We start from the raw sequence: 14,627 nt of genomic DNA, 5'->3' as shown, positions 1-14,627 counted from the left end.
TTACTGGTTTTTCAACTGAACCTACCAGCCTTCTCCTTCCAACCCTCCCCCACCTTCTTTATAGGGCCTCTGCCCCTTCCCTCTTCAGTCCTGACGAAGGGTTCCAGCCCGAAACATCGACTCATTGTTTCCATGGATGCTGCCCGACCTGCTGAGTTCCTCCAGCGTGTTGTGAGTGTTGCTTTGATCCCAGCATCTGCAAATTATTTTGTGTTTACCCTCTCATCAATGTACCTATCCAAATTTCTCTAAAATGAGATCCAACCCACATCCACCACTTGCACAGGAAGCTCATTCCATACTCTCACCACTCCTCTATGTGAGGAAGTTAACCCTCATATTCCACTTAAAACATTTCGCCTTTCATCCTTAACCCACGATCTCTAGTTGTAATCTCATTGGAAAAAGCCTGCTTTTATTTACTCTATATATACACCTCAACTTTATATCCCTCTATCAAATCTCCTCTCCTATGTTCTGAAGATAAAGTCCTAACCTATTCAACCTTTCCCTGGTACTCAGGACCTCAAGTCCTGGCAACATCTTACAAATTTTCTCTGCACTCTTTCAATCTCATTTACATCTTAACCCTCTAACTGGTAGATGACCAAAACTGAACACAATACTTCAAAGTCTTATATAATTTCAACATAACATCCCAACTCCTGTACTCAGTACATTGGTTTTTGAAGGCCGATGTGCTAAAAGCTTTATTTACAACCCTATCTACCTGTGACACCACTTTCAAGGAATTATGGATCTGTATTCCCACGTCCCTCTGTTCTACTGCCCTACCGCTCACCCTCTAAGACCTATACAGGTTGCTCCCAAACAGCAACACCTCACATTTGCATTAAATTCTATCTGCCATTGTTCAGCCCATTTTTCCAGTTGGAACAGATCCACTGCAAGCTTTGATAAGAATCTTCCTTGCTATCTACTACACCCCCAATGTTGGTGACATCCGCAAATTAGTTGATCTATTTACGTTATCCAAATCATTGACATACAGTAGTTGCCATTACAAGATACTAGCATCAATAGAGGAATGTCTGACAGGCAAGAGGCAGCAAGAGGGAATAAAGGGGGCCTTTTCTCATTGTTTGCCAGTGACTAGTGGTGTTCCTCGGGTGTCAGCATTGGGACCACTACTTTTCACAGTTTGTCAATGATTTGAATGATGGAATTGATGGCTTTGTGGTAGAGTTTGCAGATGATACAAATCTAGATGGAGGAGAAGGTGGTTCTGAGGAAGCAATACGACTGCAGCAGGACTAAGGGTACGTCCACAGTACGCCGGATCGTTTTGAAAAAGCTGCTTTCAAGTAAAAACGACAGGGGTACACACTAAACGTTTTTCAAAATATCTCTGTCCACACTAACACGGATATTTGGGCGAATCTCCTCTACTGAGCACGCGCAGGACACACAGAAAACAAGCGAAGAGGAAACGGTATACTTAGTGCGCGTTTCTCCAGTTACAGAGTAGAAAAACTTAAAAGGAATTGCTCTTGGCTCTCGCGCAGGAGAACTTAAAACTAAAAAAAACAAATACTGGAGCGTATGGAGGTAACCGACAGGGAGTTCACGGACAGTATAACCTGGTTGACGACGAACATTGAAAAACTGACTAACTATGTGCATTAATAAAGCACCTTGTTAAATGTATAAAACATGTCTACATCAGTGTTATCTTGTATTTCCACACAATGTTACATTAGGCTGTTACATATCTATTGTCAGAGAAGTACTTGCATAAATTGGTAAACCACCTTCATACAAGCAAGGACAGAAAACAGGCCAAAGTGAGTATACTTATTTATTCAGTAAGCTATGGGTCAAAGTATTTGGTGAGTACATTTCTAACTCTTCTGGCTTCAGTCTCGTTGCCGTCTGTTCTGAAATTGTTAGGTTCTGCGAAGCATAGAATCAAATATTGCTGTGATGATTGTACACTCTAGTATCAATTGTTTGGCGACAATAAGGTAGTAATATTAATAAGAAGAAAACAATGAAATGCTGCGCTGTCGTCATTTGTTCCAGCACGTCACGACAGCGGTTTTAAAAAGTACCGGTTACCTTGTACACACTGCAACGGATATTAGGCGTTTTCAGATTTATTCACTCTGGAGACCGTTTCTGAAAATCTCTGTTTTCGGGGGCTGAAAACGCCGTTTCAGTGTGGACGGAAGGTCAAAATGAAGAGAAAAAGCTTCGTTTTCAAAATTATCTGGTGTAGTGTGGATGTAGCTTAAGACAAATTGGAAGAATGGGCAAAAATGGCTGATGGAATAGTACTGGAAAATGTATGATAATGCATTTTGGCAAAAGGTATAATAGTGCAGACTATTATCTAAACGGGGAGAAGGTTCAAACATCAGAGGTGCAGAGGGACTAGGAGTCCTCGAGCAAGACTCCCAGAAGGTTAATTTACAGGTTAAGTCTGTGGTAAAGAAGGCACATGCAATTTTGGCATTTAATTCAAGGGGAATAGAATATAAAAGCAACAAGATAATGCTGAGGCTTTATAAGACACTTGTCAGGCCGTACTTGGAGTACCGTCAACAGTTCTGGACCCCATATCTCAGAAAGGATGTGTTGTTATTGGAGAGCGAGCAGAGGAAGTTCATGAGGATGATTCCAGGAATAAAAGGGTTAACATACGAGGAGCACTTGGCAGCTTTGGGCCTGTACTCACTGAAATTTGGAAGAATGTGGGGGGGGGGCGGGCTGAAATCTCATTGAAACCTATCAAATGTTGAAAGGACTAGATAGCACGGATGTGGAGGGGATGTTTCCTATGGTGGAGGTATCCACAACTAGAGGGCAAAGCCTCAAAATTGAGGGGCGACCTTTTAGAACAGAGGCAAGGAGGATTTTTTTTTTTAGCCAGAGAGCAGTGAATCTGTGGAATGTTCTGCCACAGATTGAGGTGAAGGCCAAGTCTGTGGGTATCTTTAAGGTGGAAGTTGATAGTTTCCTGATTGGTCAGGGCATCAAAGGATATGGCGAGAAGGCAGGTGTATGGGGTTCAGTGGGGTCCAGAATCAGCCATGACGGAGCAGACTCGATGGGATGAATGGCCTAATTCTGCTCCTATGTTTATACTCTTATGACAAACAACAACAGACCCGGCATTAATCTCTGTAGCACACCACTAGTCACAAGCCTCCAATCAGAGGGGCAATCATCTACTACCGTTCTCTGGCTTCTCCTGCAAAGCCAATATCTAACCCAATTAACTATCTCATCTTGAATGCCACGCAGCAACTGAACCTTCTTGACCAACGTCCCAAGAAGGACCTTGTCAAAAGTCTTGCTAAAATGTATGCAGACAACATCCACTGCCTGGCCTTCAACTTTCCAGATAACTTAATCGAAAAACTCCAAGTTTGGTTAGTTACTACCTACCACACACACGCTATGTTGACTATCCCCAGTCATCCCCATTTATCCATACACTCATATATCGATCCTTTAGAATACCTTCCAATAACTTTCTCACAATTGATGGCTCTCTGGCCTATAACTTCCTCATTTATTTTTAGAGCCTTTCTTAAACAATAGAACAACATTAGCTATCTTCCAATCCTCTGTCATCTCACACATGGCTGAAGATGTTTTAACTATCTCTGCTAGGAACCCTGCAATTTCTGCACTAGTCTCCCACAGGAACACCTCATCAGGCCCTGAGAATTTATCCACCCAAATTTGTCTCTAGACAGCAAACACCTCCTCCTCTGTAATCTAGATTGGGTCCATGACCTCGCTACTGCTTTGCCTCATTTCTATAGACTCTGCAACCATCTCCCGAGTAAATACAGATGCAAAAAAAAAATTTTATATTTCCCCTTCTCTTTCAACTCCACTCACAGATCACCATTTTGATCTTCCAGAGGACCAGTTTATTGTCAACTTGTTATTTTTTTTTGCTCTTAATTTACCTGTAGAAGTCCTTGGGATTTTCTGTCACCTTGTCCACTAGAGCAAACTCACGTCTTTTTTTAGCAAGCCTGATCTTCTTCTTAAGGGTTCTCTTGCATTTCTTATACACGTCAAGTACTTTATTTGTTCCTACCTGCTACTCACCTCCATTCTCTTAACCAGGGTCTCAGTTCTCTCTCAGTTTCTCAGTTCTACCTGTTATTCTTGCCTGTTATTCTCACAGGAACACACAAACTCTTCACTCTCAATATTGTCCTTTTGAAGGCTCCTACTTACATAGTATGCCTTTGGCAGAAAACAACCTGTCCCAATCCACACCTACCAGATCCTTTCTGATACCATCAAAATTGGCCCTTCTCCAATTTAGGATCTCAACCCAAGAACCAGACCCTACCCCTTTCCTTAATTACCTTGAAATTAATGGCATTATGATCAAAGTCCTAAAAAATTTCAAGTTCTTTGAAAGTTGTTATTGTAGCTGGCTTAACCACTTTCTGTGGCAGCTGATTCCACACAGATAACAACCTTTGTGGAAAAATACTTCCCCTGAAGTTTCTCTGAAACCTGTCTACCTGCAACTGCAATTATCAGTAAACCATATATTTATACTCCAAGGTCTCTGTTCTATAAGATCTTACAGGGCCTTGCCATTCACTGAAAATCCTTTCTGGATTTGTCTTTCCAAAATTCAGCACTTTGCACTTATCCATTTGCCATTCTTTGGCCCACTTACTCAGCTGATCAAGGTACCCCTGTAATTTTTGACAACGTTATTGTCCACTTTACAGGTGTCCCCTGCTTTTCAAACGTTCGCTTTACGAAACCTCACCATTATGAAAGACCTACATTAGTTACCTGTTTACGCTAACAGAAGGTGTTTTCACTGTTACGAAAAAAAAGGCAGCGCGCGCCCCGAGCAGCCAAGCTCCTCCCCCGGAACTGCATTCTAGCTGGCATTGCTTAAACACTTTCCTGTGAGCAGCTGTTAGCAAGGTGAGTTCTCAGGTATTGGAAAAGCCTAGAAGAGCTCGTAAAGGTGTTACACTTAGCGTAAAACTAGACATAATTAAGCGTTTCAATCGTGGTGAACGAAGTAAGGGCAAAGTGAGTTTGGCTTGTGGAAGTTAACGAAGATGACGTTGAAGAGGTTTGACCAAGAACTGATAGATGAAGAGCTGATGCAACTGGAAGAGGAAAGGGTAACAGTCGAAACCGAATGCAGTAGCAAACGGATCGAAAGTGAAGTCGTCCAGGAACTGAACGTGAAGCAACTGCATGAGATGATAGAAAAATGCGCGAGGCTAAGCAGTCAAGCATACTGTAGTTTTTCAAGCCTTCCACATCAGCCACAGCAGATGACGAACCTTGACCTTCGACATCGAGGCAGGTATTTGACTGTCACAGCAAACTTACTAATCTTGGACATTTTTATCCAAATTGTTGATATTGATGACAAACATAGGCCCAGCATTGAACTCTGAGGAATACCACTAGTTATGGGCCTCTAGTCCAAGAATCAATCTTCTACCATCATTCTCTGCTTTCTACCATCAAGCCAACTGTGTATCCAGTTAGGCAGCTCTCATCGGATTCCACTGATTATTACAATATAGAAAGCTCAAAAATAATCAAAACTGTTAAAGGTATGGTTAAACAACATCTACTACTAGAGAAAAGAGGGCAGTGTTGGGCTCCATATCCTGGCAAAGATGTATTGTAGTAATATGAATGGAAAGGACTGAAGAGACCATCTCTGTGAAATCGTAGAGGGAGATGAATACCGTCAAGTGTCTCGGTAATGAATCTGAAGTAAATCAACCATCAATAAACTAAGCTGAAAAGGTGAAAATATGGTTGCAGCAAATTATAGCCAAATATTAGTTTAGGAACTGAACTAAGCTACTTACACCTGAGGCTCATTCCACCAATTATATCACAGCTGATCTACACTTTAATCTTGGGTTCATATCTATTAATCACCCTGCCTGACAAAGCAAATCTATCAATAACATTCTGAAATTTTCAATTGAACGAGCGTCAGTGGCTTTTTGGAAAGGAAGTTGAAGTGTCAAAGACTTCCAGAACGGAACCTTAAGCTATTGATTGACTGATTGATTCAGCACAGAACAGGCCCTTCCGGCCCAATGAGCCACCCCACCTAGCAACCCACCTGTTTAAACCCAGCCTAATCTTGGGACAATTTACAATGATCAATTAACCTACTAACTGATAGATCTATGGACTGTGAGGGGAAACTCAAGCACTGAGAGGAAACCCACGAGCTCTCAAGCATAGATGAGTCTAACCAGAGCCCACATTACCCCTTTAGTTACTGCTATTTAAAAAAAAAGTTTTAAAGTACTAATAACCACTGCATGTATTAAGCGTAAAATAAATATGTTAAAACAAGCAATTTAAATGTGGACTATCACCAACAATTTGGCTCCATAAACATTCTATCAAACAATCTAATATATTTGCAGCAAAGTTATGAAGCCAATTAAAACTCCAACCCATTTTAGAAATCACTTCACTTAGTCTGAAAGGTAATAATTAAAATGAACAATTGTAGCACAATAGGTTGATAAGGCTGACCATATTAATTATATACGAATTATATAAAGGGCGCCTATAATAAGAAAGATGGACAGTTTATCATGCTGCAGCTATGTTATATTCTTCCTCCATGCTAAAACTATGTGAGGTTGATACTTCTTAAAAACATTAGGATCGAAAGCCCAAAGATGACCCATTCTCACACTATTATACATGTAATTCAACTTAAGCAAAATAAAAAAATCTTAGTTTCTTTTGAAAACACTTCCTTACCTCCTTTGTACGGCTTGCTTTTGCAATGGCTTCTGGGCTTAATCTCTCTTGCACCAAAATACGAATTGCCTGAAATCAAAATAATTGAAGATCAATCTATATGCCAAATTGAGACACAAGCTGTATTTCTACAACTATAACATAAGCTAAGTAGTTATTGTGACAACTCATTTCATTCAATTAAGTGAAAGACAATAGATTTTTAAAACTAATATACTGATTAATTTTGTAAAATGCTTTGTAGAAGAAGAATTAAATGACTTGTTTCTGAACTATATCGGAAATAAAGCATTATTCATCTGGTCAAAGCCAGGGAATCCTTTATGCATCACTCTCCCATTCTGATCATGTAAGACTTGCTGCTACTTCCCTCAACTGGTTTCTAAACACACTTGGTGACACACAACTCTACCATGTCCCATGGTTGACATAACACTGCCTTTGGCCCCACCATAAATACCTTTCCCTAGCTACCAAAATCACCACTGCCCTAGCAAAATAATCTTAGATCAACATAGAATTTTCGCAAATTGTTCGATATAGTTGATGAAATTAGCCAATCTATTTTCATACTAAAATCATCATCCACTAGACATGGTTATTTCAAGCCTGGCTGGCGTCCCATCTTTCAGCCTCTAAACTTGAATGCATTGAGTTAACACACACAAAATGCTGGAGGAATTTACCTACGGAAAAGAGTAAACAGTCAATGTTTCAAAACGAGACCCTTCATCAGGACTCCAGTTACTCTTCTCCAAGCTCTCATCAAAATCTATTCTCCCAAGCACCTGCTTGCTGAACTAGTTCACTTTTAAGCAATAACCCATTTCTTTCAGTAAATCAATTCTACAATTCTCATGCTATTTTCAAGTCTCTCAGACGCTGGTCTCTCCCTATCATGGCAAGCTGTTCCAGAACTACAAGACTCCTCTAATTTTGGTTTCCCAACCAATTCAGGCTTTTAACTGCCTCATCACCATTGGCAGGGTATAAATGCAGTACCAGTTCCTGAATCTATTACCTATTTCCTTTGTAATCAATAATTCACTTTGATTCTCCACAGAAGATATCTAATTTGCAGACCATCTCTTACGTTTTATTTTGATTTACTAAGTCAGCAAAATTTTAACCCTATACTTTTAAAACAAGTGCTATTTGCCTTGCTATCTCTTCCACACCTTGCTTCTCTTGAAGCTCAACAAAAGGCTCCACACCAACACTAATCTATATTTTCTCCCTCTACTCGCTTTATGCCTCCTATATTTTCTGCTTCAATTTTCTATCTGCCATTTGCAATTTTTTAAATGAAATGTAGATTTACTATAAAGCGTGGTTGGTTAATATTCTATATATCGACACTAAAATCTTTCTTCAGCCAATCTTGTTTGGAGGTCATGTGCTTTATTTTATTTAGAGATACAGCTCGGAGTTGGCCCTTCTGGCCCTTCGAGCCTCACATCCCAGCAACCCTAAACAAATTATGGGACAATTTATAATGACCATTAACCTACCCAGTACATCTTTGGACTGTGGGAGGAAACCGGAGCACTGGGGAAAACCCATACATTCCCCAGGGCGGATGAGACAATGCCGGAATTGAACTCCCATCTCCGATGCCCCGAGCTGTCATAGAGTCGCGCAAACCGCTACGCTGCCTTGGTGCCCCAAAAGTCGATGCAACTTCTTTAAAGTTCACTAGTGCTTACCTTCAACATTACTAAGTAGTCATCATGGCGTTGGATTTGCAAGAGATTAGCCAATGCCATCACACCAGCCTTAAAGTCCGGGTTGTTAACTGTATTAAAAAGAATCAAGACATTTATAATGAAATGGAAATTATAACTTTAAGTTAAAAAAAAGGGGTAACCTTGAATTTTTGATACAAGTCTAAGGAATGAAATAAAGTAATTTATTGTACCCCTCATTACATTAGCAATAGAATCAGGATTTTGATGTGTAAGATGCTGCACAAGACCCATAGCTATAAATAGCACCATCTACAGGCTGTTTGCTAATGTGAGAAACTAGAAGCTTTCAGGCCTGAAGTTTGATGTAACAGCAACACTGGTGAACATTCAATTAAAAGCACTGTCCTCCTCAATCCTGTAGTAGCAAACTCAGACCCTGACTTGCAGAACAGATAACAGATTCAAACTAAATATTCCAGGGCCCTATACAAAGAGGGGCAGAAATCTGGAGTAGCATACACAAAACCCACGAGGAACTCAGCAGAATAAATAGTTGACATTTCGGGCCAAGAATCTTCTTTAGGACATAGAATGGTTTGAAACAAGTAGCTTTGATCCAGTAAATTTGTGGATGTATTGAAGTTGACATCAACAAAATAGCAAGGGAAGTTATGACTTGAATTAGTACTAAAAGTGCAAATGTAGAAATTGACCTGAAGAATGACCCAGCAATAGCTGTAGTTGTCAAATTAACTAAAGGTGAGGCCTAGCATATTTTACTAGCATTTTAATGCATTATTTACAAGTTCAAGTAATTAGGAATTTTAAAAAAATTGCTGCATGCCTGGCTATTAAAACTTCGCTGAGTTTTTGATATTCTTGGAATGTCAATAAAGGAAGTCACCTCAAACAAACTGCTGAGCAGTTAACATTGGACCTTCTCAGCACTATTCTGCAATGGTTATGTGATCACAGCAGTTACATCTTGCCATCAATTTTGCATAAATTAGCTATGCAACTTTTACTTGCTGAGCATCTCCATGGAATCAGCCAAATATTCTTGCAAACAAAGGCATAGTGGCTGTAATGGCATCTTATAACGTTCTGGTGTTCTTGCAATACCACATTTTACCATCTATAAATTTTCAAAAAGCTCAACAAAAATGGTAATATAAACTACAAATGACATTCACTAATAGAAACAATAAGCCTTCTTTAAAATTCCAAAGTTTTCTCCTCTTCCTCCACTCTACAGTGGAGAAAATGATGGAAGCTAAGGAAATGAAGGCAATGAGTGGTAATGTCCTGAAGCATATAGAGATTAGCAGGGAGGAGGTATTAGAGGCCTTAAAAACTGCATAAGGTGGATAAATCCCTAAGGACCGTCCTGGTGCATTCTGGACATTGAAGGAAGCCAGAGAAGAAACTACAGAGGTCTTTGAATTTTTGCTTCATCACTTGCCACAGGCAAGTTTTCAGAGAACTGGAGCGTGGCTAATGTGGTACCATGGATTAAAAAGCGTAGCAAAAACAAACCAGGAAACTACGGGCCGGCAATTCTGACATCAGTGCTGGTAAATTACTGAATGGGATCTGAAGGGCAGGACCTACCAACATTTAGAGGGACAGAGTCATGCTGACAAATCTCTTGGAGGAGGTAACCAATAAGGTAGTGAGGGTAGGGCAGTAAATATTATTTATATAGACTTTAGCAAGGTCTTTCAAAAGACCCCTCACAGCAGACGTCTGAAAAGTTAGACTGCATGGTTTCCTGCAGGACATAGCCATTTGGATTCATAATTGGCTCAGTGGTGGGAAGCGAAGGACGATGCCTGAGATTGCTTCTCAGCCTGCAGGCCCCTGAGTATCAGTGTGCCTCAAGGGTTAGTGCTGGGATTCTTTGATGTTTATAACAAAAACAATTTGGATGTGAATGTACAAGCATAAGTCAGTAGATGAAGTTACAATAGTTGCTGTTGAAGAGAGTGTAGAAAGATATACAAATTACAAGGGGATCTTGATCTGCTAGGTAAGTGGGCCAAGGACTGGCAAATGGTTTTCAATCCTGATAAATGAGAGATCAAACCATGGTAGGATCCTGGGAATTGTTATGGAACAGAAGGATTTAGGAGTGAAGTACTCTAGAAACAGGGCCTTAGGCTGATAGGGTGGTGAGAAATGCACCTGGCAAGCTGGCCTTTATCAAGCAAGGTACTGAGTTTAGGAATGAGAAATTTACACTGCAGTTATACAAAAGTTCAGTGAGATCTCACTTGGAATATTGTGAACAGTTCTGGTGACCTGTTATTAAACTAGAAAAGCGTAGTAAAGACTTACTGTGATATTTGCCTACACTTGGGGGGCCTGAGTTATGAGTGGTTGCTTAGACTAGGATTTTATTTTCTGGAACGCAAGATATTGAGGGGTGACTTGATAAGAGCGAAAAACAGGGTGGAAGTACATAGCCTTTATCCCAGGGAGGAGGTGCCAAAAGCAAGAGGCCGTAGTTTTAAGATCAGAGCAAGAGATTTAAAAGGAATAGCAGGGGAAGCTTCTTGACTCAAAGGGTGAAACTTAATTGCAATGAGCTAACAGAAACAGTGGTAGAGGTGGGCACATTAGCAACAGTTAAAAGCCAACTAGACAATTGCATGGATAGGAGAGATTTATAGGGCTATGGGCCAAATGTGGGCAGATGGGACCAGCATGCTGGCCAACAGTTGACTTGGATGAAATGGGACAAAGCGCCCATTTCCATGCTGTAATCTATGACTCCATACAGATGAAGTGAATCAGAAACAATAAGGAAGTGATAACAATTAACCAATAGTTTTATTCTCTTCCTAGAAGGTACACAAAATTGAGCAAGACAAATTCACAGAATTTCAAAATTATAGCATAAGCAAAGATCTAAAACTGAAGTAAGAACTGAGAATATAGTTATATTGCAGACCACTTCAGTTTATACCATGAGCAGATCAAAGTTAAATGTCAATTATACTGTGCTAGTGTTACAAATATAGCAGGGGTTGGCACTTGAACCGCTTCTTTTGACATTATATGTCATTGATTTGGATGACAGAAATAACGGGTTTGTGGCCAAGTGTGTGGACAATACAATGATAAGTCGAGGGGAAGCTAGTGTCGAAGAAGCAATGAATACAGAAGGAGAGGCAGATTAGATGAATGAAAGTGGCAGATGGAATATAGTGCAGGGAAGTGTCTGGCCATACACTTTTGTCAAAGGAATAAAGATGTAGGCTTTCCTAATGGGGAGAAAATTCAGAAATTGGAGTTGCAATGGGACTTGGGAATCCTTTGGTAGGATTCTCTAAAGGTTAATTTGCAAAGTTGAGACAATGGTTAGCAAAGAAAATGCAATATTAGCATACTTTTCGAAAGGACTAGAATACAAAATCAAGTATGTAACTGTGAGGCTCTATAAGTCATTGGTCAGACTCCTTTTGGTGTACTGAGTGCAGGTTTGGGCCCCTTAGCTAAGAAAGGATGTGCCTGCATTGGAAAGGATCAGGGTTAGGAGGTTCAGGAGAATGATGCCAGGAATGAAAGGATTAATGTAGGAGGAGGGTTTGATGGCTGTGTGTCTATACTTGCTGGAGTTTAGAAGAATGAGGGGGATCTCTCTGAGACCTATCGAATATTGAAAAGCATAGATAGAGTGAACATGGAGAAGATGTTTCCTATAGTGGAAAAGTCTAGGACCAGAGGGCACAGCCTCAAAAATAGAAGGATGTTCCTTTAGAATAGAGATGAGAAGGGATTTCTTTACCCAAAAGCTGGTGAATCTTTTGAACTGATTGCCAGAGACGGCAGTGGAGGCCAAATCATTGAGTATTTTTAAAGCAGAGGTTACAAGTTCTTGATTAGTAAGGATATCAAAGGCTACTAGAAGGCTGGAGAATGGGGTTAAGAGGGATAATAAATCGACCGTGATGGAATGGTGGAGCAGATTCAATGGGCTGAATGACCTAATTTTGCCCCTATGTCTTATGGTCTAATATACTAAAAAAGGTTCTTAGTGTGGATTCTTGGACATGTACCTGTACAGCTAATTTTCAATATTAATAAACAGTTTGTCAATTTTTTGAGGATTCCATTCAAAATTTTAATTTTTTTTTAAGGAGTTGATACATTTCCAAGATGATACAGTAAAAAAATTTCCTGACTTAATGTCTGGGAGCAGGATTAGAGCGCAACTTATAACATGATATTACTTTCTTCCTTGAAGGAAACCAAAACCATTTCTAAGCCAATCCAAATAAGCAGAACAATTCCAACATAATGGCATTTTGGTCTAAAGTGGAAGTAACTAGATTAGTAAAAAGCCTAAAATCAGCAATTCGATCTGATACATTAGAATGTATACAAGTTCCACAAGAATTTTAAGGCAGAAATAATACTAATTCACACAATTACCAACTAAACACAGTTTTACCCATATGTACATTATGTCCAAGAACTCATGAAAAAACATCAGAGATTACAAAATTGACAAGCTGCTGTAATAAAAAAAAATCAAAGATGAAAATTTCAAAGATGTTCAGAAATACATCAGGGCCTTCAAACAGAAATATGCAGCTAAAACTTTTTAAATCTGTAAAAATACTTTAAATTCATCCCTTACAGCAAACAGTGGCAAAACATTCCTCTTACTTACCATCCAAATTGATAAGTGGATCAGTGCCTTTAGGGGCATCATTTCTTACACTATCTGCTGTACAATTCTTGTATTTATCCACTGTGGAGACAAAAAAAATTACCATTAAAAATATTCAGATAGTTTCTCAGCATATACATTATTTCTGTTGATTGAGAAATCTAGGATAAAGCCTAAAAATTTGAACAGAATTTTCAGATTTCTCATTAGTGAAATTAGCATGTTTTTGTTTCTAAATATAAAGCTAGTGTTCTTCTGCAGACAATCACTGATGACAATTTTTTGTATATGATTGATTGATTGATAGATATTTGGTAAAAGATAAGGAACAAAGCATGTTTTTAATTTAGTTATCAGCTGCAATGTTAGAATGTGGAGAAGGCTCAAGGGGCTGAACAGGCAACTGCTTTTCCTATGTTTCCACAGGCCATAAAACAGAACATCAGGAATTAAGTAATAAAAGGGATGATGATAATGCAACAAGCAAAAATTTCAATGATAAATCTGGAGGATATATAAATGAAACTATGTAAATAAAGGAATCTAAAAAAATGCCGTCTAGGTAAATGTCTCTAGTGTTTGAATTCAACATTAAGTCCAAAAAGATGCAACACGCCTCTTGAGAGATGAGTCGAAAAGTTCACTGGCGCTGGGAAGTTTCAACTAAAGATGCACTGTACACAGCAGTAACATTCCATTTGTGCTTAATGTGATAATTGCAGTGCTGCAAAGATAATTTACATCCGAGACGTGTTGGGTCTGGGGTGTTCGAGTGAGTGAAATAACTGAGCTCTGTCATCTGCAAACCTATAAATCCTCCCTTTCTTTGAACCCATGCCTTTTCCCTAGGTGAATGCAAATGGTAAGTATTCATTCAAGACTTCACACATATCCCTTGGCTCCACACACTTAATACCTCTTTGGACCTGAAGGGAATCTTCTCTTTTCCTGGTTACCTTATGTTCATAAAAAGGCTGGGATTCTTCATAATCTATCTGCCAGCAGTATTTCATGGGCTCTCTGGGCCCCAATTTATTTTAAGTACTCTCCTACAATTTATATTATCCTGTTTTCAGTTGCCTATATAAAAAAATGCTGCCTTCTCTTTCCATCAAATCCTTACTATCCCCAGACACCCAAGGTTTGTTAATCCTGCTTTCCTCACTTTTTACCCATATGGGAACACATTGGCTTTAAACTCTCATTATCTCACTTTTAAAAAGACTCCCACATGTTAAATGTTTCTCTACCCACAAGCAGCTGTTCCCAGTCTTCACTTGCCAGGTTCTACCTTATGTAACTGAAGTTGGCCTTCCCTCAATTTAGGGCCTTTACTGTCAGACTATCCTTATCCATAATTACTTTGAAAATTACAGGATCACGATTACTTTCCCCAAAACCTTTTTCAATGGACACTTCTTATACCTTCCCACTGCATCTCCCAAGATGAGATCTTGGAAAGACCTTGTACAAAGTTCAGTTTTTAG

At 39.4% G+C, this 14,627-nt stretch overlaps 1 protein-coding gene across 1 annotated transcript in view; it reads right to left on the bottom strand.

Annotated features, from left to right (window-relative positions):
- rtraf (RNA transcription, translation and transport factor) overlaps positions 1-14,627 on the bottom strand; it is a 39,069-nt gene that overhangs the window by 7,768 nt on the left and 16,674 nt on the right. Inside the window, exons 4-6 of the mRNA XM_063048801.1 lie at positions 13,141-13,221; positions 8,481-8,569; positions 6,775-6,843 (exon numbers count right to left, since the gene is read on the bottom strand). Of these exons, the coding sequence (XP_062904871.1) occupies positions 6,775-6,843; positions 8,481-8,569; positions 13,141-13,221 (239 nt within the window). The remainder of the gene's footprint in view (positions 1-6,774; positions 6,844-8,480; positions 8,570-13,140; positions 13,222-14,627) is intronic.

Source organism: Mobula hypostoma, chromosome 1, assembly GCF_963921235.1.
Source record: "Mobula hypostoma chromosome 1, sMobHyp1.1, whole genome shotgun sequence".
Lineage (NCBI taxonomy): Eukaryota > Metazoa > Chordata > Chondrichthyes > Myliobatiformes > Myliobatidae > Mobula > Mobula hypostoma.
This window is presented reverse-complemented; position numbering and strand designations above follow the sequence as displayed.